Source organism: Gopherus evgoodei, chromosome 7, assembly GCF_007399415.2.
Source record: "Gopherus evgoodei ecotype Sinaloan lineage chromosome 7, rGopEvg1_v1.p, whole genome shotgun sequence".
In the NCBI taxonomy this organism is placed as follows: Eukaryota; Metazoa; Chordata; order Testudines; family Testudinidae; genus Gopherus; species Gopherus evgoodei.
In genome coordinates this window covers 92,848,552-92,875,636 of record NC_044328.1, presented here as the reverse complement: position 1 = coordinate 92,875,636, position 27,085 = coordinate 92,848,552, and the positions used below count along the sequence as shown (strand labels likewise).

Genomic DNA, 27,085 nt, shown 5'->3' with positions numbered 1-27,085 from the left:
TTACCTCCACTGAGTATAATGACAGCTATAAATATTGCCAGGTCACTATCATCTAGTTCCAGTGCATTGAACTTCACAGCAAACTCAAATTTGGGCCTCCATAAAGTTACAAAAGGTTTTCTCAGGCTCTTCAGAAACTCCCGTGTCATGAATCCTTGTCCATTGGATATGAGAACTCATCTTTATTCATCAGTGAGGCCAGCAATGTATAGATGATCTCGTGGACACCATATTTCAGGAGAGTTACTTGGTCATTCAGGTCAAGGTTCACAAAGCCTGGAATGCTTTTGGCAAATTCTGTGATCTCCTGCACTGCCTCCACTGATCGAAACTGACACCGCTGGAAGATGCGAATTGCCACCTCTTTGTTCTGCTCCTGCAGGGGTGTCACATGTTTGGAATTGATCTGATCTTCACCCATCATTAAGGAGTTCATGTCGTAATAACGAATGGCTAAAAATAAAAGTAAAAATGGATTGAGTTTCATGTGTCCTTCCTACATACATTATCCTACTGAAAGGCTATAAAGGCATAAACCATTGTTAAAAAAACCCATGAAAGTTGACATGGGATGTGTAAATACACATCAATATACCTAATAGTTTTGCTTTTGGGTTAAAATTCAGATAAATCCACTGAAGCAAACTTTCTTCCAGCATTAAAAATGGTTTGCAGAAAGGCCAAGTAATTCCTACAGATTTCCTACACTTGCTGGGAACCCACTTCCTGGAGTTTTGGGATTTGGAGAGGGTAATTTTTTTAAATAATTCAAGGAAAGCAATTTCTTTTAAAATACAGAACTGATTTTCACTCCTAAAAAGTGTCTATAAATGTTTTTGTCCTCTCTTAGTTTCACAAGTGTTTTACTATAAGAATTCAAAGTTCAGAAAGTTTGTTAATAAAAGAATATTATTGCTTTAACATGTATTTTAATAGTTTATATCCAATAATATATTATCCTTAATTGTTTAATTTGTAGTTATGTTGGTACAATACTTTTTCTATAGATAGACACAATATGTTCACATTTATATTACTTCATATGCTGTTATGCTCATTTTTAAATACTAGTCCTAGTAAGTGTTACAAATAATCAAAACTGTTTTACCTTGACTATCTTGTAAATGGCATCTTCTGTTACACTGATATATTAAAGAACTTAAGAGTTTTTTAAACTCAAGTAACTTGTTAATGAGAAAAAAACTCCTTGATGCAAAAAAGTAAACTAGAATAATCAAATTCAGGTCACAACAATGAGTCTGCCTGTTAAAAATACCCAACTAGAATACATCAATTTGAAACAAATTAGCAAAAGTAATGCCAGCAAAATTCTTTTTTTGTGATCCGGAAACAATCTTTGTTGGAATAAACAGATGTGAGGCCAATGACAGAACTGTTAAAAGAAGTGGACAAGTGAATACTACGAATTTATCTTAGGAATCTCTATCCTTGGGGCCAAATTATTAAATAAAGTACATGCATCATTTACTCAGAATTGTATTAGTTTATTTGCGGAAAACAAAGAACCAACCCTCCCAAATCATTGGTAATATTTGGTTTTTTCCTCTGACAATTCACTCTGTCTTCCCTCCATTTCCCACACATAGGTAATTATCTGGTTATTCACCTCAACTGAAGTAAGAAACATGGGAGGTATAATATCTAACGTGCCTTTTAGCCTTCATGTATTCAACCCATTGACTTCAATAAGCACTGGATCAGGCCCTATGTTACTGACCCTCCAAAAAGTAATTTAAACATGCGCCAACAATTGGATCATGTTCTGCTTCTAAGAAACATACAATTTTAATTGTTTAATTGTGAAATTGGGTGGAAAACCACAGTTACATTTGAGAGGGGAGAAGGAGATGTGGATAAGGGAGAGCTACAATTTGTAAGATACCAGCTATCTTTAGTACCACTCTATTGTGTTGCAGCTGCAGAAATATTTCTTCAAACTGTGACCTATGTATGTAGCTGTGAATGTTTGATCCCCTTGTTATTCAGCAAAATAAATCATAAATAGCCACAAGTTGCTACATATTTCTATTTGGCATTTACTTTTCTGCCTCAATTCTACATATACCAACGTTTCTGTTTAAGTCTTCAATTTGCCCTTTGGCACCAGACATAGAAAAATCCATAGGTCAGAGATTCCAAGGCCAGAAGGAACCAGCCTGACCCCTTGCATAACACAGGCCATAGAACTACCTTGAAATAATTTCCCAAAGAGCATATCTTTTAGAAAAAAAACATCCAATCTTGATTAGAACGTTGCCATTGACTGAGAATCCAATGGTTAAATACCCCTCACTGTTAAAAATTTACAGTTTATTTTCAGTCTGAATTTGTCGAGGTTCAATTTCCAATATGTTATACTTTTCTCTGCTAGATTGAAGAGCTCATTATTAAAATATTTGCTCCTCATATAGATGCTTATAGACTGTAATCAAGTCACCCCATAACCTTTCTTTGTTAAGCTAATAGATGAGCTCCTTGAATCTATCACTATAACGCAGGGAATCGGCAACCTTTCAGAAGTGCTGTGCCGAATCTTCATTTATTCACTCTAATTTAAGGTTTCGCTTGCCAGTAATACATTTTAACATTTTTAGAAGGTCTCTTTCTATAAATCTATAAATATATAACTAAACTATTGTTGTATGTAAGTAAATAAGGTTTTAAAAATGTTTAAGAAGCTTCATTTAAAATTAAATTAAATGCAGAGCCCCCGGATCTGTGGCCAGGACCCAGGCAGTGTGAGTGCCACTGAAAATCAGCTCGCGTGCCGCCTTCGGCACCCGTGCCATAGGTTGCCTGCTCCTGCTATAAGGCATGTTTCTCACCCTTTAATCATTCCTGTGGCTCTTTTTTGAACCCTTCTTGAATTGAGGACGCTAGAACTGGACACGGTATTCCAGCAGGGGTTGCATCAGCATCAAATACAGAGGTAGAATAACCTCTCTACTCCTATGTGAGATTCCCCTGTTATGCATCCAAGGATTGCATTAGCTATTTTGATCACAGTGTTACACTGGGAGCTTATGTTGAGATGATTATTCAGTATGCCCCCCATCCTTAAGTATGGCCTACATTCTTTGTTCTACATGTATGCATTTACATTTAACTATATTAAAATGCATATTGTCTGGTTGTACCCTGGTTAACAAGCAATCCAGATCACACTAAATATACAAAGAATATACAAAAGTCTGGTGGTAAAACCTTTTAATACCTTTGTATTTTACTTGGAACCAGACCTTTAGAAATCAGTCTTGGAAACTGTGCAGTCTTTTTGAGGAATGTATTTGTTATTTTCTTTGACTAGTCTTTTTTGATATTTAAAGTCAGCACAAGAAAATCCTGCTATTCTTTGACAATGCTTACAAAATGAAGATTTTAACCTCTTTGCAATGCCACTCCTGCAAAATAATTTACATTGCTCTCTGACAAGGACTCAAGGCACCTACCTACAAGACCATCATACCTGTTTGCTTTGTTCTTGGATCTTAGGTTCCTGCTACGAAATAAAAGTAAGATGCCTGAAAATTCTGGATACAGGTATGTGAATGAGCACACAAAGCATCCCATCTGGTTACATAATTCCTATCATTACTACAACAAATATCTTTATCTTCCAAATGCAACAAGTTATTTTCTGTGGGCACTGATTCTTAAAGATTTAACTTCTTGTAGTCTGGCTGCAGAGACTTAAAAGCAATTTCAACGATAGTAGTAGTAGATGGGGTCTGTGCTCACACAATTCACTTGTAAGGGTTTGTCTGCATAAGAACATTGTTTCAATTTAATTAAATCAGTTTAGAAGCCTAGTTAAGCTAAACTGACATGAGGCACTCTTAGGGTACGCCCAGACTACCCGCCGGATCGGCTGGTAGCGATCAATCTATCGGGAATCGATATATCGCGTTTCATCCCTGTCGACTCCGGAACTCCACCAGGGTGAGCAGCAGAAGCGGAGTCGATGGGGGAGCCATGGCCTGTGCCGCGATCCTGTGCCATGGCGATCCTGTGCCGCGAGGATGGGAGATAAGTCGAAATAAGATATGTCAACTTCAGCTACGCTATCCCTTAGCTGAAGTTGCATATCTTACATCGAGCCCCTTCCCCCCCTAGTGTAGACCAAGCCTTAAAACTGAAACAAAAGTATCCACATAAGAGGGTTGCACCAATTTAATTAAATCAGTTTCTAAACCAATTTAGTTAAATTAGCACAATTTTCTTATGCAGACAAGGCCTAAAATGAAACTGGTTGTGCCATTATGAAAGTGACCATCTGGCAAACCTAGCAACAGGCCATTTGTTTCAGTCAAAATACAAACCTAGCAACAGGCCATTTGTTTCAGTCAAAATACAAGACAATGTAAAATACCTCACTAATTGTTTGCCTACAGTGCTATGACACTATCTTTCAAATTTCAAGATGTGTGAAAGCACATAGGAAAAGGATAGATATGTCTCAAGGCTTATTGCATGTTCTTCCAGTTCTGGCAACAGCAGAATATTTTTCATATAAATAACTGGATGGAATAACAAATGTAGCTTACTAAACATCTACTTTCATTACTAGTGGGTCAGTTCCCAGGGGAGGTTATAGCTCAGTGGTTTGAGCATTAGCCTGCTAAAGTCAGCATTGTGAGCTGAATCCTTGAGGGGCCCATTTAGGGATCTGGGGCAATAATCTGTCTGGGGATTAGCCCCCCTTTGAGCAGTGGGCTGAGGTCCCTTTCAACCCTGATAGTCTGAGATTCTTAGTTGCTCCTCTAGCACCAAATTTGAGAAAAAACATAATTTATTGTAAGGAGATATACCTATCTTATAGAGCTAGAAGGAACCTTGAAAGGTTATTGAGTCCAGTCCCCTGCCTTCACAGCAGGACAAATCTGTCCCTGACAGATTTTTGCCCCAGATCCCTAAATGGCCCCCTAAAGGATTGAACTCACAACTCTGGGTTTAGTAGGCTAATGCTCAAATCACTGAGCTAGCCCTATCATGGAGAACAGCTGTTCCCTGCTTACTGTTCTGCTATGCTGATAATAATACTTCAGTGAGGCTCAGCCCACTCATATTACAGAATGAAAAACAAAAAGCGTTGACAATAGCCAAGAAAAAATGCAATTTAAAGGCTCAAATGAAACTCTGTAACCTGAAGCTCATTTTGCCATGGCTGGTGAGCGCTGTACATTCCAGAAGAGGACTTGTTACTTAGTAATTTTAGAATCCACATACTACCTTAGCATAGCCAATCATTTTCAGGTGACGCAGATGCTACTGCAATAAAAAAAGGTATAAATTTAAACTGTGCCTATAGTAAACAGTTTGATGTTCCATAGCACAAAGTCCATTACAGTACAAATAATATAAAAGTTTTAATCATTATTTACTGAGTGCATCCACTCTTCCAGTGGTATGTAAACACGGCCTGAAAAGTGGTAGCAATTATATAGGGGTTTGTCTATTTATGTATTGTTTTATGGCAGACTCTAGCCTGGTGATTGGTTTAAATAGAACATCATGTGATGGTACGCTATATACATTGCATGAGCATTGCATCAGCATAACATTCAGGTATTACCAAGTCACTTCCAAAGTCCAGATAGTTATTAATTAACCACCCAATAAAGCATAGCAGTATAGTTCATTCAGATTTCACACAGCTTTGGAGTATATCTCAGAATGAAAATTGTGAATGTGCTGTCCTACCACAAATTTGGAACAAATGAAGAAGAGTTCACCCCTAAAAACTCCTGCTCAAACTTTACACTGGGCCCAGGGCATGCTGGGTGTTTGAATGTGAATAACATTACGCCAGTGAGTATTACTACTGATCTGAGTGTGACTACTCATATATATAAAATTATTTGTGTGCATAAGTGTTTGCAGGTTCAGAGCCTCAGTCAATGCTGTTTAGATGTCCAAACAGCATGAACACATTAGATAAAGCAGACAGTTGCTTGGTTTAATATTAACTCTAATTGCATCAGTTTAAGCATGTAAGAATAGCTGGTGGCATTCTTAGTACATAAACTCACACAATTTAGACTCAAACTCTGTTTCATACAATAGCATAAATAAGGTCAGACTCTGGTTTACAGAGTTTAACATGGAAGAATGAGACCAGTTTTAAAAAAAATACATAAAGATTCTTTTTAAGAGGCAAGAAATTGGAAAATCAGCACTATACATTATAAGACAAAAAACAATATAATTAAGTTTGATTCTGCTCTGATGGCTTGGATGTTAGCTACTACAACCTGGCAGACCACTCTTGCCCTTGAGTCAGCTAATTAATTCTACCACAATTATCTGTTAAATAAGGCTCTCAACATCCTTTATAAATAGGGGGCAACGCAAATTTGCAACTAGGAAGAGATCTTTGGTCCCCAACATTTTACACTGTTCAATTATGTAGGATTTAAGCAGTCCCTGAAAAATAGTTCCTCGCCCTACTGCTCAGAAAGAAAACCTTCTAGTTGTGTACTAGGGTTGCCAATTTTGGTTGGATGTATTCCTGGAGGTTTCATCATATGACATAATCTTTAATTAAAGATTAATCTTTAATTCCTGGAGAGTCAGGACAATCCTGGAGGTTTGATAACCCTATTGAGGACCAACGCAGTAGTCTTTGACAGAGTCTCTAGAGAGATATAAATAATAGCTCCAATAACTTATTTCTGATCTTAGATAATCTGGTGTGTGAATTAAGAATAACTGCACTGAGTTTAAAACAGAGATAAGAATCAGGGTTTAAGAAAGATCTGAACTGTCCCTTTTTCTCAGTGAGGTGTTGACTCTGAAACCTAACAGTTTAAATGCTGATACTGTTAAATGTTTCACTACTGGTTATTTTAGTAGAAAGATCTGGACAACATCCTTATCCATTGTTGATTAATACAGTGGCACATATGGGATGAGAGCAAATGCTATCAGGAAAACTGCTCTACTTCCTAATTTAAAAAAAAAATTGCACTGCTACAAGTGGTGGAGTTTCTCAGGTCAGAACCTTCTCTCCAAGAAAAAGAAATTGGCTGGCCTGCCTTCCATTTGAATTCTCCTGCCACGGCCAAAGCATGGGACACGAGTCACAAAGAAACTACCGCTGTGCTTCTCTGCCCTCTGTTCAGGATACAGAGAGGTTGGGGAAAAAAACTGCTTTCCTTTCAGCATTGCCCTCTACTTACATGGGCTACTCTCATGCCTGAAGAGCAGCAGTCTAGAACTGCTGGTGTCCTTTTCCCTCCCTTTCTCATTGCTCCTTCTGCCAGCTGCTTTCCTGCTTACTGCAATATAGTGAGAAGCTTAAGAGGGAGCTGAAAGAAAGGCAGAGAGAGCAGCTGCAGAGTGAAACAGCAGGGCTGGGACGAAAGGACTTAAATACCACATATACACATGGAGAAATGTACTATATGCACAACTTCTATTCTCCCCTCCAACCTCTGCCTGGGATAATCACTGTACATATGGTACCCCATTCAGAACCAGAATATCCCTAGCATAGCAACTGTTTTCTTCTTGCTAGATGCTGATATCCTGTTGGAAAGGCCAGCTGTACACAGATTCTGCAGCACCTCCCTCTTTTCTACTATATTCCAATGTGTAAGCCTATTTTCTAGAGGCACTGCAGTTGGCTAATTAGACCTCAATGGCAAGAAAATACAGTAAATGAAATGTGATATTATTAGGGCAGTAAAAAACAGCAAAATATTGTTAGTGAAATTCTTGCTAACATCATTTCACTTAGTCATATGCACCTGATATTTTGTACATGCTGTAATCTGTGCAAGAAATTTGAGACACACAAATGTCTTGGTAAAAGACTTATCTTTTTTTTCTGATCTCAGTTGTGTGACGTAGGTCAGGGAAAGAAAAAGTAACATCCATGTCACACAGCAGACATAATGGCTGCTGTTAAAGTTCAGATGCAAACCCACATGAAGTGACTATTTCATGTGTTTTCTCAATGAAAATATTTTGGTTTCATAATAGGCCTACTTTAGTGCACTAATTTTTTATTCACATTACAGTGCAAAAATCTGGCAAACTTCAACACTCTTAATTTTGTTGTCAATGATTCACACACCTCTATTTCTTATAATTATTCATAAAGTATGCATGCAAAGCTTCTTAAAGTGTAAGGATCAACTTGGCAATGCCCATTTTGATGATTATTCTATACCTGACTGATTTCTATGGGTTTGATCCATATAACAGTTCACTTCTCAAATCAGATACATGCATAGAAGCAAAATTTCTACTAAGCATATTAATACCAAGGCAGTTCAGATTATAACTGTTCTCACTGCCTCTTTTGCAAGTTTAGGGTATGTCTTAACTGCAGAGTTAAGTTACCTACACTCAAGTTACTGCTTTTGAGTTAGATTAGCTTGAGAGAGAGTGGGCATGTTGCAAAATAACAGTTGGGCTGCTATGTCTGCACAGGTGTTACACTTATTCATATGTGGCACTAAAAATTCTTAGGGAAGTATCCCATGGTTCTTTGCTCTGCAGGAAGCTGAACCGCTCTATGAATTCTTTCCTAGTGAACTGTGTGATAAGTTGTCTATCCTGGGCACATGTAGGGAGATGTTGGAGGACTAGCAACATTACAGTGGAGCTAGCCTGAGTCCACACTACAGAACAGTCATGTTAGCAAGTGACAAATTATGCTTTAGCCTATACCTCTTGAGGGGCCAGCCAAATTGAGTTAAAACACTGCCACACTTGAGTGAAGGGTTTTTGTGTGTGGATGGTACTTGAGTTTGGGGAATCACTTGAATTATAACTCGAGTTAACTTTGCAGTGAAGACAAGCCTTCAGTAGCAATCAAAAAGTGTGAAATTCTTTCCTGCCTTAGAAAATATCAAAGAAAATCAAATCAATTGGCCTCAGTGCGGTCCTAACTAACAAACTCCCTGATACTCAGCCTAAGGAAACACATCAACACCAATAGCTGTTATTTTTTAAAAATTTAAATTTAAAATTTTTTATCCCATGTAGTTGAATGATGATAAAACAAAATTTCACTGTGTTTAATAGGATGTCCCAGATGAATACTTTTATACTGATTTACAGAGATATTGCTGTATAATAAAAAAAGATCTTTACATGTTGCATTTTTCAAGGGAACCCACAAATATATATACATTTATTGCTAAATTACACAGATTTTCCTATAATGTGAGTCCTTAAAATTTAAGTTCTGACACCACAGGATACTGAACTAACCAAGATAACTAACTTAAATTCAGGAACTCATCATTATATCTTAGGAACATGGAGTATACTTGGGGGGAGTGGGTGACAGTGCTGGTTCCATGAATCATTCAATACTTACAAAGTGGAAACCAAGTAGGGTATGACTATCATAATTTAACTACATGGGTTTAGAATATATCTTGGGTTCACAGCTGGTACTGGTAATACACTACTGTATGGATGCTTGCAATAATATTGCTGCCTATCCTCTAACAGATAGACCTATTACAGAGATCATGTATAAGATAAACTATGGTGGAGGACAGGGGAAATAGAAGAATGGATCGAGGAGTACAAAAAGGTTAAGATGACCTTCAAATTCTTGTACTGATTTCAAGTATTTTACTAGGTGAACTTGGAGATTTTTCAAATTATGTTTACTTATCCTATCTAAAAACATTTCCTGTGTTTCAGACACAGCTTGAAATATGTAACTGCCAACAGCAAAGGGTTGGGTTTTTTTTTAGTGTGTTGTCAATGTGGTAAATCATTTACTTAAAAAAAAAAAACAGAGAAAACTAACTGATTTGTCTGTCGTTTTTCCTGTCAAGATTGCCCTCGCCTTGGCTTTGGTCAGAGGGAAGGACTTTATGTATGAGTCATACAAGTTCTTGGCAAGGGCTCGAAGATCAGCCGACTCTGGGTTTAACTGGTCGATGTCGCTGGAAATCTCTGCCAGGAGCTTCTCCTTCTCAGCTTGTGGCATTCGCCCAAACCTGATAGCTGAAGAAGACAAATTGTTACATTAGTCACAGTTGCATTTAAACACAAATATATTTTTAAAATAATATATTGTCACCTTTCATAATGAGCATTCCAGAGTTTCATTTTCATTCAGAGTGCTTAGACAAGAGGCAGAAAAATGATTACATCCAATAGAGTAGATAAGCAGTTGAAAGGGTTCAGAGAATTGTCACAAGAACAAAACTAAAAGGAGGAAACAATCTGGATACCCATACAGTCAGCTAGGATGTCCTTGTGAAAAGGTGTCAGGTTCTGGGAGCCTGCATAGAAATGCAGAGCTATTCTTCTGACTCATCCAGTAGTCAGAGTAGGTGAGTCTAATTAACCCCAACTCAGGAGGATAAAAAATGGAGAGCCTTTAAGTAAAGACAGTGTTGTCTGTTGGACCGAGTGCAGGATTAAAAGTCAGGAAGTTCTGAGTTCTAATGCTGGTTCACTCATTGTATGATTTTAGGCAAAAAGGAAATGCTTACTTACTTCACAGACATGTTGTTAGAATCAAGTAGTTAATATCTATATAGTGATTAATATACAAAGTACTATAAAATGTTATTCTGAGAGGAATTAAGGGGTCAGACAGGAGGTCTTTCATGTAAAATCCCTAGAAACAGCAATTTTAGAAGGCAGCTTGACAAAAGGTTGCTAGTTGCCCTTAAGTTAATAATAAAGGAAAACCCTAGAGGGGTGAGATTTAAATGCTAACTCTGTCTGTATGTGTGCTGTATTGACAGAGTGGCGAAGGACTTACCTACTCACAATACCTCACAACTACCCAACTCAGATGTAAGGCACACATCTTTACAACTTATAAGTGCGTGCCATTCCAAAGACTGTTTACACACATGGGCAATGATTCTGAAAAATCTTTCAAAGAAGCCAGTAAGATATGTTTCCTAACAGACTATTTTTTACAATATATAGATTTCAGTAAATGGAATTAAATCTACATGACCTTTAAGAAAATAAGATAGAAAGAGCATCAAAGTGAAAAAGTCATTGCCCCCCACCCCCTCGCCCCCCCCAAAAAAACAAAGAAAAAAATTTGTGGTCTTGGTTTAGGAACAGGTTAAAAAAAACCCTATAAATAAAGATTTTCCAATTGTCAATATCTTCTCCCTTTAAAGGTAAAAAAACATTATTAGCTTAGTACTTCCAAATGGCTAAACTGGGGACACTTCCTTTGGATTATGTTTGCCTCTTTCCTGTTATGAGAAACTCCTTTTTACACTGGCGTTGTTGGGCCAAAAATAGCATTTTCATAAACTCAAAATAATCTCTGATGACCCAGAAGCATATGAAAGCCATTTAACACCTGTATCACTGACTGACTCTCACTTCATGCTAGAGGTGGCTTGTTTGCTCTCACATTTCCATCACAGTTCCCTTGCAATAAAATCCATCACCAAGAGAAACATGCTGCATATCTCATATCTCTGCGAGTGTCCCCTGAGTTCACATTTCAGAATAAAATCAGAATGGAAGGGAACCTGGCAGGTCATTAGGGACCACTTAAAGCATGCTATATTTAGACTTTTTCCTGAATATGTCCCCTGCCTACAATTTCTTCATATGGAAACATCTGAATAATTGCCAATTTATATTTGTTTTGGAGTGGAGTCCACATTACCGTCTTTTTCCCCCCACAGGGATAGTAAATGAACTTAGTCAGCTACCAGCAACAGTTTCCAGTGACACTTGATTGCCAATCCTCTTGATTTCTTATAGCTTAGGAAAAGCTTTCTCCAAAATCCCATATTTTAAAAGATTTAAAGAAAAAAAAAGTACCACACATGAATCTGAATGACGCAGTGTGAATGATGGCTCAAAGAGATTAACACAGTTCTGTCAGGGAGAAACACCCAAACCCTGCATAAAGAATGTGTACTCAGTTTTGGGGTAGGTATTTTGTGTAATGGTTGTGGGAACAAAATCTATCTTGTATCAACCTAAGGACAGACTTCATTGTAGTCTTTGGACTGCTGCCCCCCCATACCCCTAATCTGCACCTACCAGATACTGTAAAGTGAATAAGAATGTATCCAATGCCTTCTTGCCTCACCTGGCCCCAAACAGACATCTTGTTTGCTGGCACATTGAGAGTTGGCCTGTAGCCCATCTTCCCAGTGCAGATGGCTTGATCCAAGGCCCACTGAAGTCAATGGGAGTCTGTTGACTTCAGTGGGCTTTGGATCATGCCCAGGAAGAACAGAGCCCCTTCTGTGTGACTGTTCCATCCCACACTCACATGAGAAGGGGAAAATTGAGGTCTCTATAGCAGGAGGGGATTGCATGGGTCTTCTACTGACAAGAGAATTTCATTGGAAGAGATTAGAATTGCGGATGGACAGTAAAGACAAGTGATAGAAAAAATTACTCATCAAACTAACAAAAGAATTTAGATTCATACCTAGTGAAAATCCATTAAAGTCACTGGAATATTGAAATCAATTGAAATCAACACTGAGACAATATCAGAGACGAATTCAGTCCAAAGTGCTTAAATAAATACTTGTAATTAAAAGCAGGGACTTCGGTTTTATAATTGAACAATATTCTGCTGATACTACTTGTGTATCAAGAAATCTTGAAACTCTTATTTATCATTGCAAGTTATTTATATCAGGAATCATAAAACTGAGGTTATGGACAATATGCTAGAGTAGTTTATCCTGAATCATCTAAAGTTTCCCAGATTATGATTTTCCTTGTATTCATCATTTTTGAGCTTTGTAGCACAGCGGAGACTTGACATGTTTTGATTCTATGTTCTGAGGTTTTATAAAAAATGTTGTTTTTCTGGCTTTACTGTTAATCACTGACCAGTACTAATGATTTGTTTATATATATAACAAAGATGTTAATGTATTTATACAGTATTTATACAATGATACCTCATATTAGATTGTTATATAACGCTTTAGGTCTCACTTGTGTAGGCTCTATGAATGAAGATGTGTTCTGGTATTGTGTCATCAAGGCCACATTTAATAAAACGGGTCCAATTAGTCTCATTATATTACAGGTAAAGTGTAATACTGTGTACATAATACTCATAATACAGATAGCCTTTATACACAAGGTACGTTATACCATATGACTTCACAAAAATTGTCATAAGGAAAACCAAACCCAACATGACATTTAAGACTCTTGCTAGGGGCATGAAAGGCTTACGAAAAGCGAATAAAATACAGTAGAACCTCAGAGTTACGAACACCATGGGAATGGAGGTTGTTTGTAACTCTGAAATGTTCGTAACTCTGGACAAAATGTTATAGTTCTTTCAAAAGTTTACAATTGAACATTGACTTCATAGCGCTTTGAAACTTAACTAAGCAGAAGAAAAATGCTGCTTTTAATCATCTTAATTTAAATGAAATGAATACGGAAACAGTTTCTTTATCTTGTCAAATCTTTTCTTAAACTTTACTTTTATCTTTTTAGTAGGTTACGTTTAACACAGTACTGTACTGTATTTGCTTTTTTTGTGTGTCTCCACTGCTGCTTGATTGCATACTTCTGGTTCCAAATAAGGTGTGCGACTGATCAATCAGTTTGTAACTCTGGTGTTCGTAACTCTGAGATTCCTCTGTACATTTTAAACAGGGAACGAGAGTGATTAGTGGTTGTGAAATTCACATTTTCATTAAAGTCTCCTTTGTCCTTTAATAAGCTTTAAATAGTGTCAGACTTCTGACAACTAGTAGGATTATGTTTTATGATTAATTTATCCACTTTTTAAACATATTTGTTCATTTTGCAAGAGCCTCACCATGTCAAAGAAGAGTCTTGCAATGCTCTGGTGCCTTTTCAGGGCTTTTGCCAACAAGTTCGAATTTCCCTACCCCTCACCTCTCTTTTAAAGAAGGATTTATAAACTGATGATACATCTTAAATGAGGTCTGGCAGGTTACTAAAGGCCATTTTCTAACTCCCAAAAGCAAAATAAGAGGCAATACTGGTGTTAAAATTAAGGATCTTGGATGCAAAGGAAAATCAGAACAGCACATTTGTTTAAATCAGTAGTCGTGTGTGTAATAGCTGTAGCATTAATCACATATACAAAATATCTACTGTTAGAAACTCATGCATCAGGATATGGATATTGATATTCATAATGTGTTCATCAATGTAGTAACAGTGCATGTGGTGCCACCGGCTGGATGTATTTAAGAGCCCAATTCTGAAAAGTGTGGACTGCCTCTTGAGACAAGAATAGGAGTGAATTCAGTGGGAGTATCTTCACAGGAGATACTCAGCAACTCACAAGAACAGGACCTTAGAAGGTATTTTACCTTCCTATCCAGAGTAGGTGCTAATCACCACTGAAAACAGAATACCAGAGTAGATGAACAAACTGTATGTTCTGTTCTGGTAATTCCCTTGTTCCTAAACTATATTGCTGTATTGTAAACAAAACATTCATAACAAGGCACATGATACCCTTAACAATCTGAGAATATCAGATACAAATGCTATGAAAGTGGCAAAGAATCCTGTGGCACCTTATAGACTAACAGATGTATTGGAGCGTAAGCTTTCGTGGGTGAATATCTACTTCGTTGGATGCAGAAGAAGATCCCGACTAACACGGCTACCCCTCTGATACTTGACAAAATGCTATGAACTCACTTCCTGAAGCATGATATTGCCTTTAAAAAATAACAGCAATAAAGCGTGGCTAAGAAATACAGCTCTACTGGATACAAATATTGAGGCCCCATCCTTCACTTACACAAATAGTCCCACTGGTTTCAATGAGACTATTCTCAGGAGTCAGGGATTGCAGGATGACAGTAATGATTTTGAAATCTCACTAGCAAAAGTTGTCCTTTTATACAGACTTTTTTTTTTTACAAAGGGAGAAGAAAAATGGACACTATAATACTTCCCCTGGCTACATTAAATATTCACTTAGCTCTAAAATTTTCATACCCTTCTCCAAGATTTTAAACAATGGGATTTAATTTTATTTTTGTCACTTGATAATCCCTCAGTGTCAAGATTTTTACACCAAATCTCAACTGAAAGTCACTTAACTGATCTTACATTTTAGGGTCTATCCAGACTAGGAAAACCTACTTTATTAAAATAGAGTTGCTTACCGCAGATATTTTGATCAGACCAAGCAATATTTAACCTGCTTATACTTTGGTTAGTTGGTCCCTTTATAGTGTCTAAAATTTGCACTCTCTTGAATGTAGATAGGCCTTTGTTTGTACTCACTTAAGGATGTGTACATGTATTTTGAGATTAAAAGACAACACAGTTGTCCTAAATTGTCTAGTTCCTAAGGACATGTTTTTTTTATTTTAGGCAAGTAACAAACTCTCTCATGCTGACTGAGCAGTGTCTCAGAGCTATAATCAGTTTATGAGTATGTTAAGAAGAAATAAATATAGTTCTTTAAACAAAAAAACAAACTAACAAGCAAACAAAAACTTAATTGAAATAATATGATCATTTCAAAATGGAGACTGATTTTCTATGAGAGGATAATTGCCATTAAGCTGTACAAATAATACTATTGTTAAGACTAATAACACTATTTTAAAACTGAAAAAGAAACCATACTGGTAATAAGGACCTTGCTAGAACTTCCAGTACCAGTGAATGGTTAATGCTCATTGGTTCAAGAACATTAATACAAACCAGTATGACACAATTTTTAATTTGAAAATGTATGGCAGCTTTCCCATATAACGATCAGTCACTGCACAGATACTGTTGGTACAGATGCTTCACGAAAGGAGCCTGTTGTTGATTCTGCAGTAGAAAATTAAAGCACAGCAATACTATGGTGTTTTTAAATATGGATCCAGTCCTGCAAACCTTGACTCCCGTGAGTAGAAGTTAGTCTTGCAGCAGTCCCATGAAGTCAGTGATATTACTCATGTATGTGTTTAAAGAACAGGACCTTATATTAGTCATTTTCATTGCAAAATAACATCGTGTAATGCCGCCAGCTCTCTGTTGAAATAACACATGCCTACAGGGCCACCCGGGGAGTGGGGGGGCAAGTGGGGCAATTTGCCCAAGGCCCCGCAAGTCCTGGCCCAGTGGCAGTCTGGGTCTTCGGTAGCATTTCGGAGGCGGGGGACCCTTCAGTGCTGCCGAAGACGCGGAGTGACTGAAGGGCCCCCTGCCACCGAAATGCCACCGAAGACCCGGACTGCCACCGGGTGAGTATAGGCGCCACAACTCCCCCACTTTGCCCCATGCCCCTTGAATCCTCTGGACAGCCTGCATGCCTATTAGTATTTCACTCTTGTAAAGTCATGAACAATTTATATTGTGTTTATTTTTCCCAGCAAAAATATATAATAAACTAGCAGCACCATGGAATTAAAAAGTTCTGAGGTAAAACTGTTCGAATCATAGAATCATAGAATATCAGGGTTGGAAGGGACCTCAGCAGGTCATCTAGTCCAACTCCCTGCTCAAGGCAGGACCAATCCCCAACTAAATCATCCTAGCCAGCACTTTGTCAAGCCTGACCGTAAAAACCTCTAAGGAAGGAGATTCTACCACCTCACTTGGTAACCCATTCCAGTGCTTCACCACCCTCCCAGAGAAAAAGTTTTTCCTAATATCCAACCTAAACCTCCCCCACTGCAACTTGAGACCATTACTCCTTGTTCCGTCATCTGCTACCACTGAGAACAGTTTAGATCCATCCTCTTTGGAACCCCCTTTCAGGTAGTTGAAAGCAGCTATCAAATTCGCCCTCATTCTTCTCTTCTGCAGACTAAATAATCCCAGTTCCTTCAGCCTCTCCTCATAAATTATGTGGTCCAGCCCCCTAACCATTTTTGTTGCCCTCCGCTGGACTCTTTCCAATTTTTCCACATCCTTCTTGTAGTGTGGGGCCCAAAACTGGACACAGTACTCCAGATGAGGCCTCACCAATGCCGAATAGAGGAGAATGATCACATCCCTCGATCTGCTGGCAATACCCCTACTTATACAGCCCAAAATGCTGTTAGCCTTCTTGGCAACAAGGACACACTGTTGACTCATATCGAGCTTCTTGTCCATTGTAACCCATAGGTCCTTTCCAGCACAATTGCTGCCTAGCCACTCGGACCCTAGTCTGTAGCAGTGCATGGGATTCTTCTGTCCTAAGTGCAGGACTCTGCACTTGTCCTTGTTGAACCTCATCAGATTTCTTTTGCCCCAATCCTCTAATTCACCTAGGTCCCTCTGTATCCTATCCCTACCCTCCAGTGTATCTACTACTGCTCCCAGTTTAGTGTCATCTGAAAACTTGCTGAGGTGCAATCCACGACATCCTCCAGATTATTAATGAAGATACTGAACAAAACTGGCCCCAGGACCGACCCTTGGGGCACTCCACTTGATACTGGCTGCCAACTAGACATGGAGCCATTGATCACTAACCATTGAGCCTGACGATCTAGCCAGCTTTCTATCCACCTTATAGTCCATTCATCCAGCTTGTACTTCTTTAACTTGCTGGCAAGAATACCGTTGATGTAATGAGGATATTTAAATATATTTATGGCTATGTATCTTCAACAAATGGACACCAATACCTTACTTTAAATCCTGGTACTTTACTAACAGAAATGGACAAGTGTTTGCATTATCCTAGGGATATGTCCATAGGTAGTACAGGAGTTAACTTTGATTTTATTTACAGTTAATTGTTTTGAGTAGATGAATTCTTTTACATTTCACTTATTTTCTTTTGCTTGGGATAATGATACTTTGAGATCTCCTTTGAGATCTGTGAATGAAAAGTGCTACAGTATTATTTTTAGTTTTTAAATTGCTATTTGTATTTAAAATATTTTTTCTTTGCAACTTCCAATTTTAATTTGTTTGGTTTCTGCTTCTTTCAAAAATATATAATTTACAAAGAGAGGTCAAAAAGCCTTGTGGAAAATGAAGTTGCATTATAAATGGTCATTTTTTTCTTTTTTTATAAATTGGAAATTTTGGGTGAGCTTGATTGGTTGTGAACTGGTCAAGGAGAAATGCTTTATCAAAGTGTTATAAAGGCTGTTTGCATAAAAATTACAAGAAAAAGTGTCATAAGAGAGACTGTTTCTCTGCTGATCAATAAGGTTGAAGGCTTCTATCCATTTTTGGATATGCCTATGGTTTTATGAATGTGAATGTATTTATGTATAATTTAATTTAGAGTTAAATTCCAGTGGCATAGGGGAAAAACATATCAAATGACACATGAAGGAAGCTGTATATAATTTGATATTTATTTTCAAAGAATATTTTGAAGTAGGAAAGGCTCTGATTTCCTATTGTCAGCTTGACTGCAAATATTAAATGTCTTTTTTTTAAAGATACGATTAATTGTAGTTCCTATTTTCTAATGAGAGTAAGATGCCACATCAAGATAAATTATTTTTTATTCTCTGTTTTTCTGGACAAAGCTACAATACTCATCCTCCCCTTGCTGCCACGTAGTGCTTTACAAATGAAGTTGCCATATGTATTCTTTTTCTCTCTACAGGAGCTGACTTTGTGTAAACTGTAATTTCAATGAGAAAGAAAATTTAAGCAAGCTTCTGACTGAAATTACAGGAACTCCTGATGAGCGATACATAGCAATATAAGATAAGCAACTGTGGGTTAAACAGTGTCTAGTGATTACGGATGGAGAAGAAAAGGAAAACAACATCCAAAACATGAGAATACTTTTTTAACCTCCACTCAGATGGTACAAAATGTGGTTATGATCCCCCCTCCTGAACACGAGCTATTTCTATATTTTGCAATAACATATTGATGCTAAATATCTTCATGGCTTGGAATCTTCAGACCCAATGAGTCGCATTCTACATGGGTATAAAATCCAGAGAAATTCAATGGCATTACTCCCGTACACACTGTTGCAAAAAAGATCAGAAAGAGGCCCAGTGTATGTGGTGGCTTCCAGTCCAGTTTTGCATTCCTGTATGTCCTCACAGCATGAGGCTTTGTCTTTAAACGCACAAATTTAATGTTTTATTGTCAAATCTATTTTTTAATTTATACATGGCAAGGGGACCTTCTGCCACAGATCAGTATAAAGATATTGTGCCTAGCAAAACAGAGAAAGATATCCCTTAAGAAGAAAATATACACTATTGGCAAAATTCTCCCTTGGACATGCACGTGGCTCACACTGACATTAATGGAAGTCATATCCCTCATCTACAAGAGTATCTGGCACATGTCTTGAAAATAATAATAGCAGGTTCCTCCCAACCCCAGAGAACATGGTAAAATTACTATAAAAATACCCACAGAAGTATTTTCAAAATGAGATTTATTTTTAAGAGTCACCGCTGCATCCCAGAAACTTGAAAACCATATTTTCCATTAGGAAAACATTTCCCATACCAATGTATTCACTGAATTCAGTGTATTAACTTCAGAAACCACAGTTAAGCTTTCCTCTTGGGAACAGCACACTAATTTTTTTATACTGATAATAATGAAAGTCCTAAAAAAACCACAGAGAAATTATTTTCCCAGTCATGTTTGTAATTCTTTACTCTTAGAATTTCATAAGTCTCTATGTTATGACATTTAATTCCTGTTTTTACTTGACTTTGCCAAGAAAAAAGAGTGAAGAATCTTCATATGGGATATGGCTCTCTCCCTTCAAAGATTCTGAAATAAGTATTTTCATAGGAAATCAGAAATTGACTTTGAACCTTCTAGATTTTCCTGCACCACAGAACAGTATCATACTATGCTAGGATTTCAGTGCTATCTGCTTACATAGTGTAAAGGGTTCACCTGTAAAATTGTACACTTCTTTATAGCCTAAATCCAGAGGGTATACAAAAAGGAAATGCTGTTTGGCATTCACATGTGCAATTATATTTGCCTATGGAGAGGCTACAGAAAGCTCTCAAAGATCAGGAACCGCAGCAGTCAAGCTAGGTGGTGGGAGGGCAACTCTAAAATGGGTGTGCAAAGGAATTCCACACTCCTTCCAGACAACAGTGCCAGCTCTACACATACCAGAAAGAAAGAGGAAGAATAGGGTGTGACCACCTGGTTTACAGTTATGCACATCTAATGTCCTAGTGTGAGGAGACTTTATTATCATTAATGCTACCAAATCTGGATAGGTGTTCTGTGCAGCAAATTGAAATTATTATTATTTACACACTTTTGGTAAGTTCCACACTCCACAGAATACATTTTCCAGAATTAAGGTGAATCCTCACTCGTTTTGGCCCTAAATGCAAAAGGCTGGTGTGTTAAGGAATACAGCACAATTTAGACAAGAAGTAATACAGTGAAGCAAAGCAAGATAAACAGTTGCACTAGTGATGAGCACATGAAGAATGAAAAAATGCTTTCCCTTTATCTTTTTAGTAGTTTATGTTTAACACAATACTGTATTGTATTTGCTGGTTTTTTCATCTCTGTTGTTGCCTGATTGCATACCTCCAGTTCCAAATGATGAGTTTGGTTGACCAGTCAGTTCATAACTCTGGTGGTCATAACTCTGAGGTTCTACTGTATGCTTGTGCAGTGCCTATCACAATATGGCTGGGGCCTCTAGCAGTATAAATAATAAATAATAATCTAATTTGTGATTTTTTTCAGATAAAATATTATATTTTTCAATATGTGCTGACAATTCATGTACTTACCATTATGTGACATGCCAACTGCAAGGCATTTCTGAAATCTGCAATACTGACATTTATTCCTGCTTTTCTTATAAATGCGACAATTCAGATCACATCTGTCATAGATTAGCTTTAACCTGATTGTTCTTCGAAAGAAACCCTGCAATAAAAATAAAGGCATGGAAAAGGATTAGTTTAAAACATCTTTCAGTGCCTCTGCCTCATTTGAAAGGCAAATTCCACTACATTGAATATACCGTAGCTACCTTAGTTTAAGAATGTGTGTTAGAACTTTCCCATTTGAAGATTCTGCACATTTTCAAAATATCAGAACTAATTACCAGATGTAAGAAAAATTCTATGGATCATAGCAAACCCAATCCACTCTCTGAATCCAGGAGTTTAAAAAAGAATGATATGCAAATACATCTGGATGGGTTGCACACTCTCCAGTTTAAAGAACTTCTGCTGGTCCCTCATGAAAAACATAAAATATTCCATGAAGAAAGACATTCTACTTCTGCATCATATATTTTCTGTCTTTATTTCACAGTTCTTTTTATTGCATGAAAAACAGGACCTCATAAGCCCCTGCTGCTTATGCCTCATCTGAACTCATACCTCTCTATTAATTACATTATAATTTAATTTCCATCTTCCAATTCTTTTAATTCAAGCAAATCATTCTCACCCAAGCAAATCATAAGATTGTGGGCTAGTTGTTGGTTTAGTTATTTTCTCTAAATAACTCTGCTTCTTCATTATTTTCAAATCTTTTTACTGTTGGAGGCCCATGTACATATAGAATATTTATTTTCCTTCATTTATTCTATTTCTTTGTCTGTTTTTAGTGCTAAACTATTTTTGTAATATTTATTTCCAGGATCTGTTTATGTTTGTAATGTTCAGTTTGCTCTTATTGTTTTGGATTTACAGGTCCTCAAAATATACAAGCACCTGAAAATTCTAAAATTAGTATGATAGCCAGGATAACTACTGCAAAGTGCAATGTAGCCCTGTAAAGAGACAAATTTTTGCTGGTCATTATGGACATTCATAATCTTGTCTTTTCAGAACACTTTTTTATTACTTGAAGCCTTATGGGGTTGAAACACAAGCAGAAAAAATATGTTGGTTTACATGGTTGTTTAGACTTTAGCATCCATTCTAAATTCTACATATAGATGTAAGTTTTTTGCTGATTAGGAACAATGTAAATAATATCCAATGAATGCACATGTATGATTTTTAAAGAATTACATTACATTGTAGCAATAGGACAGTCCAAAGGCAGTGTATTTCTTAAGAGATTATTGTACTTGCTGGATTAGACTAGGATTGTCTTTGACTAAGTGCACATGGCATGTGCAATATTTGCCGATAATTAAACTGCTGGTCATATCTCATGGTTTAGAGTTGTATTCTCAGATCATTCACATGCAGTTTATTTTAATAAGGCATGTCCAAGTTTATTACAGTTCCTTCCTTGTTACAGCTAGTTTTTCTCACAGCTCAGTTGTAAGCACTATGCTGACTTCTTATTTATATATTTCACTCTGACTGTAAGTAATGGATAATAGAGGTATTCCTCTTCTAAGGGTTTCTCGTAGATTCACAATGTAATCTTTAGAGATTTTGTTTAACACCAGAGCAAGTCTGTACCTCTGTAATCCCCTATTACTGAGGACAGTGTAGCCCTACAGCACTCACTTATCCCATAGGTCTTGTACACTCTAAACATAGCTGGCATCCGTGGGTGCTTTGAAAGAGAGTCAATGAATTTTTAAAGTCATAGGGCTTGATTCACCAATACCCTTTGATCTTGTGTAGCCATTTACAACTGTGCAAAGTGGGTATAAAATGCAAATCAGTGTAATATAGACTGAATATTAAATTACCTAGAGATTGACTAAAAAATTAAATTGGGTAAGAGCCTGATTTTGCTTCCATTAGAATACATTCAAATTTTATGAGCGACTTCAATGATAGCAGGATTGGGACCCAATCTCTTTTCATTGACCAAACTGAGAAAAATTTGAAAAATAAATCAATAGCATAAATAACAAAAATTAAACTAGATTTTAAAATCCTTCCAATTTTAATATAAATTTCTGTTTTTGCTATATGAAGAGCAATTTCTTTTAAATACATCATTTTTTACATGACAGTGCCCTTTTAAACAGAACACAGATCTCATATTTTACTGAGTGATTCTTCAGAATCTCACAAGACCATACTTCTGTATCCTTTGTGATCCAGATGGTTTTGCATAGAATCTCATAGACTCATAGACTCATAGACTCTAGGACTGGAAGGAACCTCGAGAGGTCATCGAGTCCAGTCCCCTGCCCTCCATAGATAGTAATTCCATGCTCAAATTATGAGAATATAGCAGTAGGGACATATTACCAACCACTTGATCAGGATGGTTGATAGTCACTATGAAATGCTCAGGGAAATTAGAAAGGCTATTAAAATAAAAAACTCAGTAATAATGAGGGATTTCAACTATCCCCATAATGACTGGTACATGTCACCTCAGGACGGGATGCAGAGATAAAGTTTTTTGATACCTTAATTCACTGCTTCTTGGAGCAGCTAGTTCTGGAACTCACAAGAGGAGAGACAATTGTTGATTTAGTCCTAAGTGGAGCACAGGATCAGGTCCAAGAGGTAAATATAGCTGGACCACTTGGTAATAGTGATCGTAATATAATTCAATTTAACATCCCTGTGGTGGGGAAACACCACAGCGGCCCAACACTATAGCATTTAATTTCAGAAAGGCGAACTACACAAAAATGAAGAGGTTAGTTAAACAGAAATTAAAAGGTACAACACCAAAAGTAAAATCCCTGCAAGCTACATGGAAACTTTTTAAAGGCACCATAATACAGGCTCAATTTAAATGTATACCCGAAATTAAAAAACATAGTAAAAGAACCAAAAAAGAGCCACCATGGCTAAACAAGAATGTAAAAGAAGCAGTGAGAGGCAAAAAAGCATCCTTTAAAAACTGGAAGTTAAATCCTAGTGAGAAAAATAGAAAGGAGCATAAACTCTGGCAAATGAAGTATAAAAATATAATTAGGAAAGCCGAAAAAGAATTTGAAGTATAGCTACCCAAAGACTCAAAAAGTAATAGCAATTTTTTTTTAAGTAAATCAGACGCAGGAAGCCTGCTAAACAACTGTTGGGGCCACTGGACGATCAAGATGCTAAAGGAGTACTCAAGGACGATAAGGGCATTGTGGAGAAACTAAATGAATTCTTTACATCGGTCTTCACAGTTGAGGATATGAGAGATATTCCCAAACCTGAGACATTGTTTTTAGGTGACAAATCTGAGGAACTGTCCCAGATTGAGGTGTCATTAGAGGAGGTTTTGGAACAAATTGATAAACTAAAGTAATATGTTACCAGGACCAGATGATATTCACCCAAGAGTTCTTAAGGAACACAAATGTGAAATTGCAGGATTACTAACTGTAAATCAGCTTCTGTACCAAATGACTGGAGGATAGCTAATGTGATGCCAATTTTTAAAAAGGGCTCCAAAGGTGACCCCAGCAATTACAGGCCGGTATGCCTGACTTCAGTACCAGGGAAACTGGTTGAAACTATAGTAAAGAACAAAATCGTCAGACACATAGGTGAACATAATTTGTTGGGAAATAGTCAACATGGTTTTTGTAAAGGGAAATCATGCCTCACCAATCTACTAGAATTCTTTGAGAGGGTAAACAAGCATGTGGACAAGGGGGATCCAGTGGATATAGTGTATTTAGATTTTCAAAAAGCCTTTGACAAGGTCCTTCACCAAAGGCTCTTAAGCAAAGTAAGCAGTCATGGGATAACAGGGAAGGTTCTCTCATGGATTAGTAACTGGTTAAAAGATGAAACAAAGGGTAGGAATAAATAGTTTTCAGAATGGAGAGAGGTAAATAGTACTGTCCCCTAGACATTTGTATTGGGCCTAGTCCTATTTAATATATTCATAAATGATCCTGAAAAAGGGGTGAACAGTGAGGTGGCAAAATTTGCAGATGATACAAAACTACTCAAGATAGTTAAGTCCCAGGCAGACTGTGAAGAGCTACAAAAGGATCTGTCAAAACCGTGTGACTAGGCAACAAAATGGCAGATGAAATTCAATGTTGATAAATGAAAAGTAATGCATGTTGGAAAACATAATCTGAACTATATGTATAAAATGATGGGGTCTAAATTAGCTGTTACCACTCAAGAAAGAGATCTTGGAGTCATCGTGGATAGCTCTCTGAAAACATCAATTCAATGTGCAGCAGCAGTCAATAAAACAAACAGAATGTTGGGAATCATTAAGAAAGAGATAAATAATACGACAGAAAATATTATATTGCCTCTATATAAATTCATGGTATGCCCACATCTTGAATACTGCATGCAGATGTGGTCGCCCCATCTCAAAAAAGATATATTGGAATTGGAAAAGGTTCATAAAAGGGCAACAAAAACTATTAGGGGTATGGAATGGCTGCTGCCTAAGGAGAGATTAATAAGACTGGGACTTTTCAGCTTGGGAAAGAGACAACTAAAGGGGAATATGATAAAGGTCTATAAAATCATGACTGGTGTGGAGTAAGTAAATAAGGAAGTATTATTTACTCCTTCTCATAACACAAGAACTAGGGGCCACCATATTAAATTAACAGGCAACAGTATTAATAGGCAGTATTTTTTCACACAACACACAGTCAACCTGTGGAACTCCTTGCCAGAGGATGTTGTGAAGGCCAAGACTATAACAGGGTTCAAAAAAGAACTAGATAAATTCATGAAGGATAGGTATATCAAGGGCTACTAGCCAGGATGGGCAGGGATGGTGTCCTTAGCCTCTGTTTTGCAGAAGCAGGGAATGGGTGACAGAGGACAGGTCACTTGATGATTATCTGTTCTGTTCATTCCGTCTGGGGCACCTGGCATTGGCCACTGTTGGAAGACAGGATACTGGGCTAGATGGACCTTTGGTCTGACCCAGTAAGGCCGTTCTTATGTTCTTATGCATATTTGTGTGGACACATAAAGAAGGTATGATTGCAAAGGTCACCTGATACCACATGTGAAACGAGGTGAGCATTGGGATTTCTATATCACATTTTAGCTATTATTTAAACAATGTTTCTCCTTTCCCTCCCCCTCACCTCCTTTCATAACTCAGTGCTGGTTTCATAGTGTGGCTTCTCCTTGTACTGTATGAAAAACTGTAATAAAATAATTAAAAAAAACCCTATCCAGGCTTGCTAAACAAAAACCAAACCAAACAAACAAAATCTCTACTCCTAGAGCAAAGATCAAATGCATGGGAGAGCTAACTGAGAAACTTTGGATTCAGAGCACATTTGGGAAAGACTCCCTATTTCTGAGAATTCACACAGAGTTCACAGGTAATCCACATGCTAACTGACATTAGTGATAAACACAGGAGAAATCCTGGAGGAATAAAATGATGCACCATCTGTCAGGGTCAGAGAAATAGCTGGGTTAAAACTAAAGGGGACATTACTAAGTTAGCCAAACTTATATTAATTAGGACAGAAAATATATGATTTCATTCCTGGAGAAAAGGAATAACAATGGTGAATCTACTACTCTACACACATTCAGTGTTAGAACAGTTCTACTTGACACAGCTGATATGTTAATTCCATGGCCATTGGACCTTCAGCATATCTGAATATAGTGTTGCTGTCCATTAATACTCTATTAAAATCAGTAGAATGGAATTCTTTTTCTAGGGACATTCAGTAGCACAGCTAAGGTGACCAACCTGGAATACTTGGCAGCAGTCAAGAAATGAGAATGTGGAAATGATAGAATGTTCTTATTTCAGGCAGACATTATTGGGACAACCCACCTTACAACCTTCGCATGCATGCACGCCATAATGAAATCCAGAAGCCTTGTCCCCACATACTCTGCATTCTATAGCCATGAGAGAATTGGAGGTCTCTTCAGGAGGTTTATTGTACAACTGAACTTTTTCTGAAAAATAAGGTGGGGAAGGAGGCTCCATTTTGATTGCACCTGCATATGTAAGAGATTTTAAAAGATTATTTTATCATCTGTTTTAAAAGGTACAATAAGATGTCAAGAAATAGTGACCAATACTTTCATTATAACAACCACAGTAAATAGGGCCAAAATTCTCTGTCCTGTTTAATTGTAAAATAATGATAAACAGATGTAAATATTAACTCATTAAAAGGCTACAAGCCACAAGCAGCCATCTAGTAGGTTGTGAATGAGGCTGAACAATCTTGAAGATGGCAGGGTCTGGTGCAGAAAGGGGCTATTGATCCAGTCTTTAGATTGGTAGTGCAAAATTGGTTGAGGTTGGGGACATCATTGTCCTTCATAGTGGGGACTTCATATTTATTCCCTGACATAGTAGCCTTCCATTAATCTTC

The 27,085-nt window shown here is 37.3% G+C and overlaps 1 protein-coding gene across 1 annotated transcript in view; it reads right to left on the bottom strand.

Moving 5' to 3' along the window:
• The window catches only part of PPARG (peroxisome proliferator activated receptor gamma), a 119,247-nt gene that overhangs the window by 16,064 nt on the left and 76,098 nt on the right, over nt 1-27,085 (bottom strand). The window contains 6 exon segments of the mRNA XM_030570807.1: nt 5-178; nt 181-453; nt 5,545; nt 9,797-9,996; nt 20,658-20,796; nt 26,533-26,702. Coding sequence (XP_030426667.1) covers nt 5-178; nt 181-453; nt 5,545; nt 9,797-9,996; nt 20,658-20,796; nt 26,533-26,702 — 957 coding nt within the window.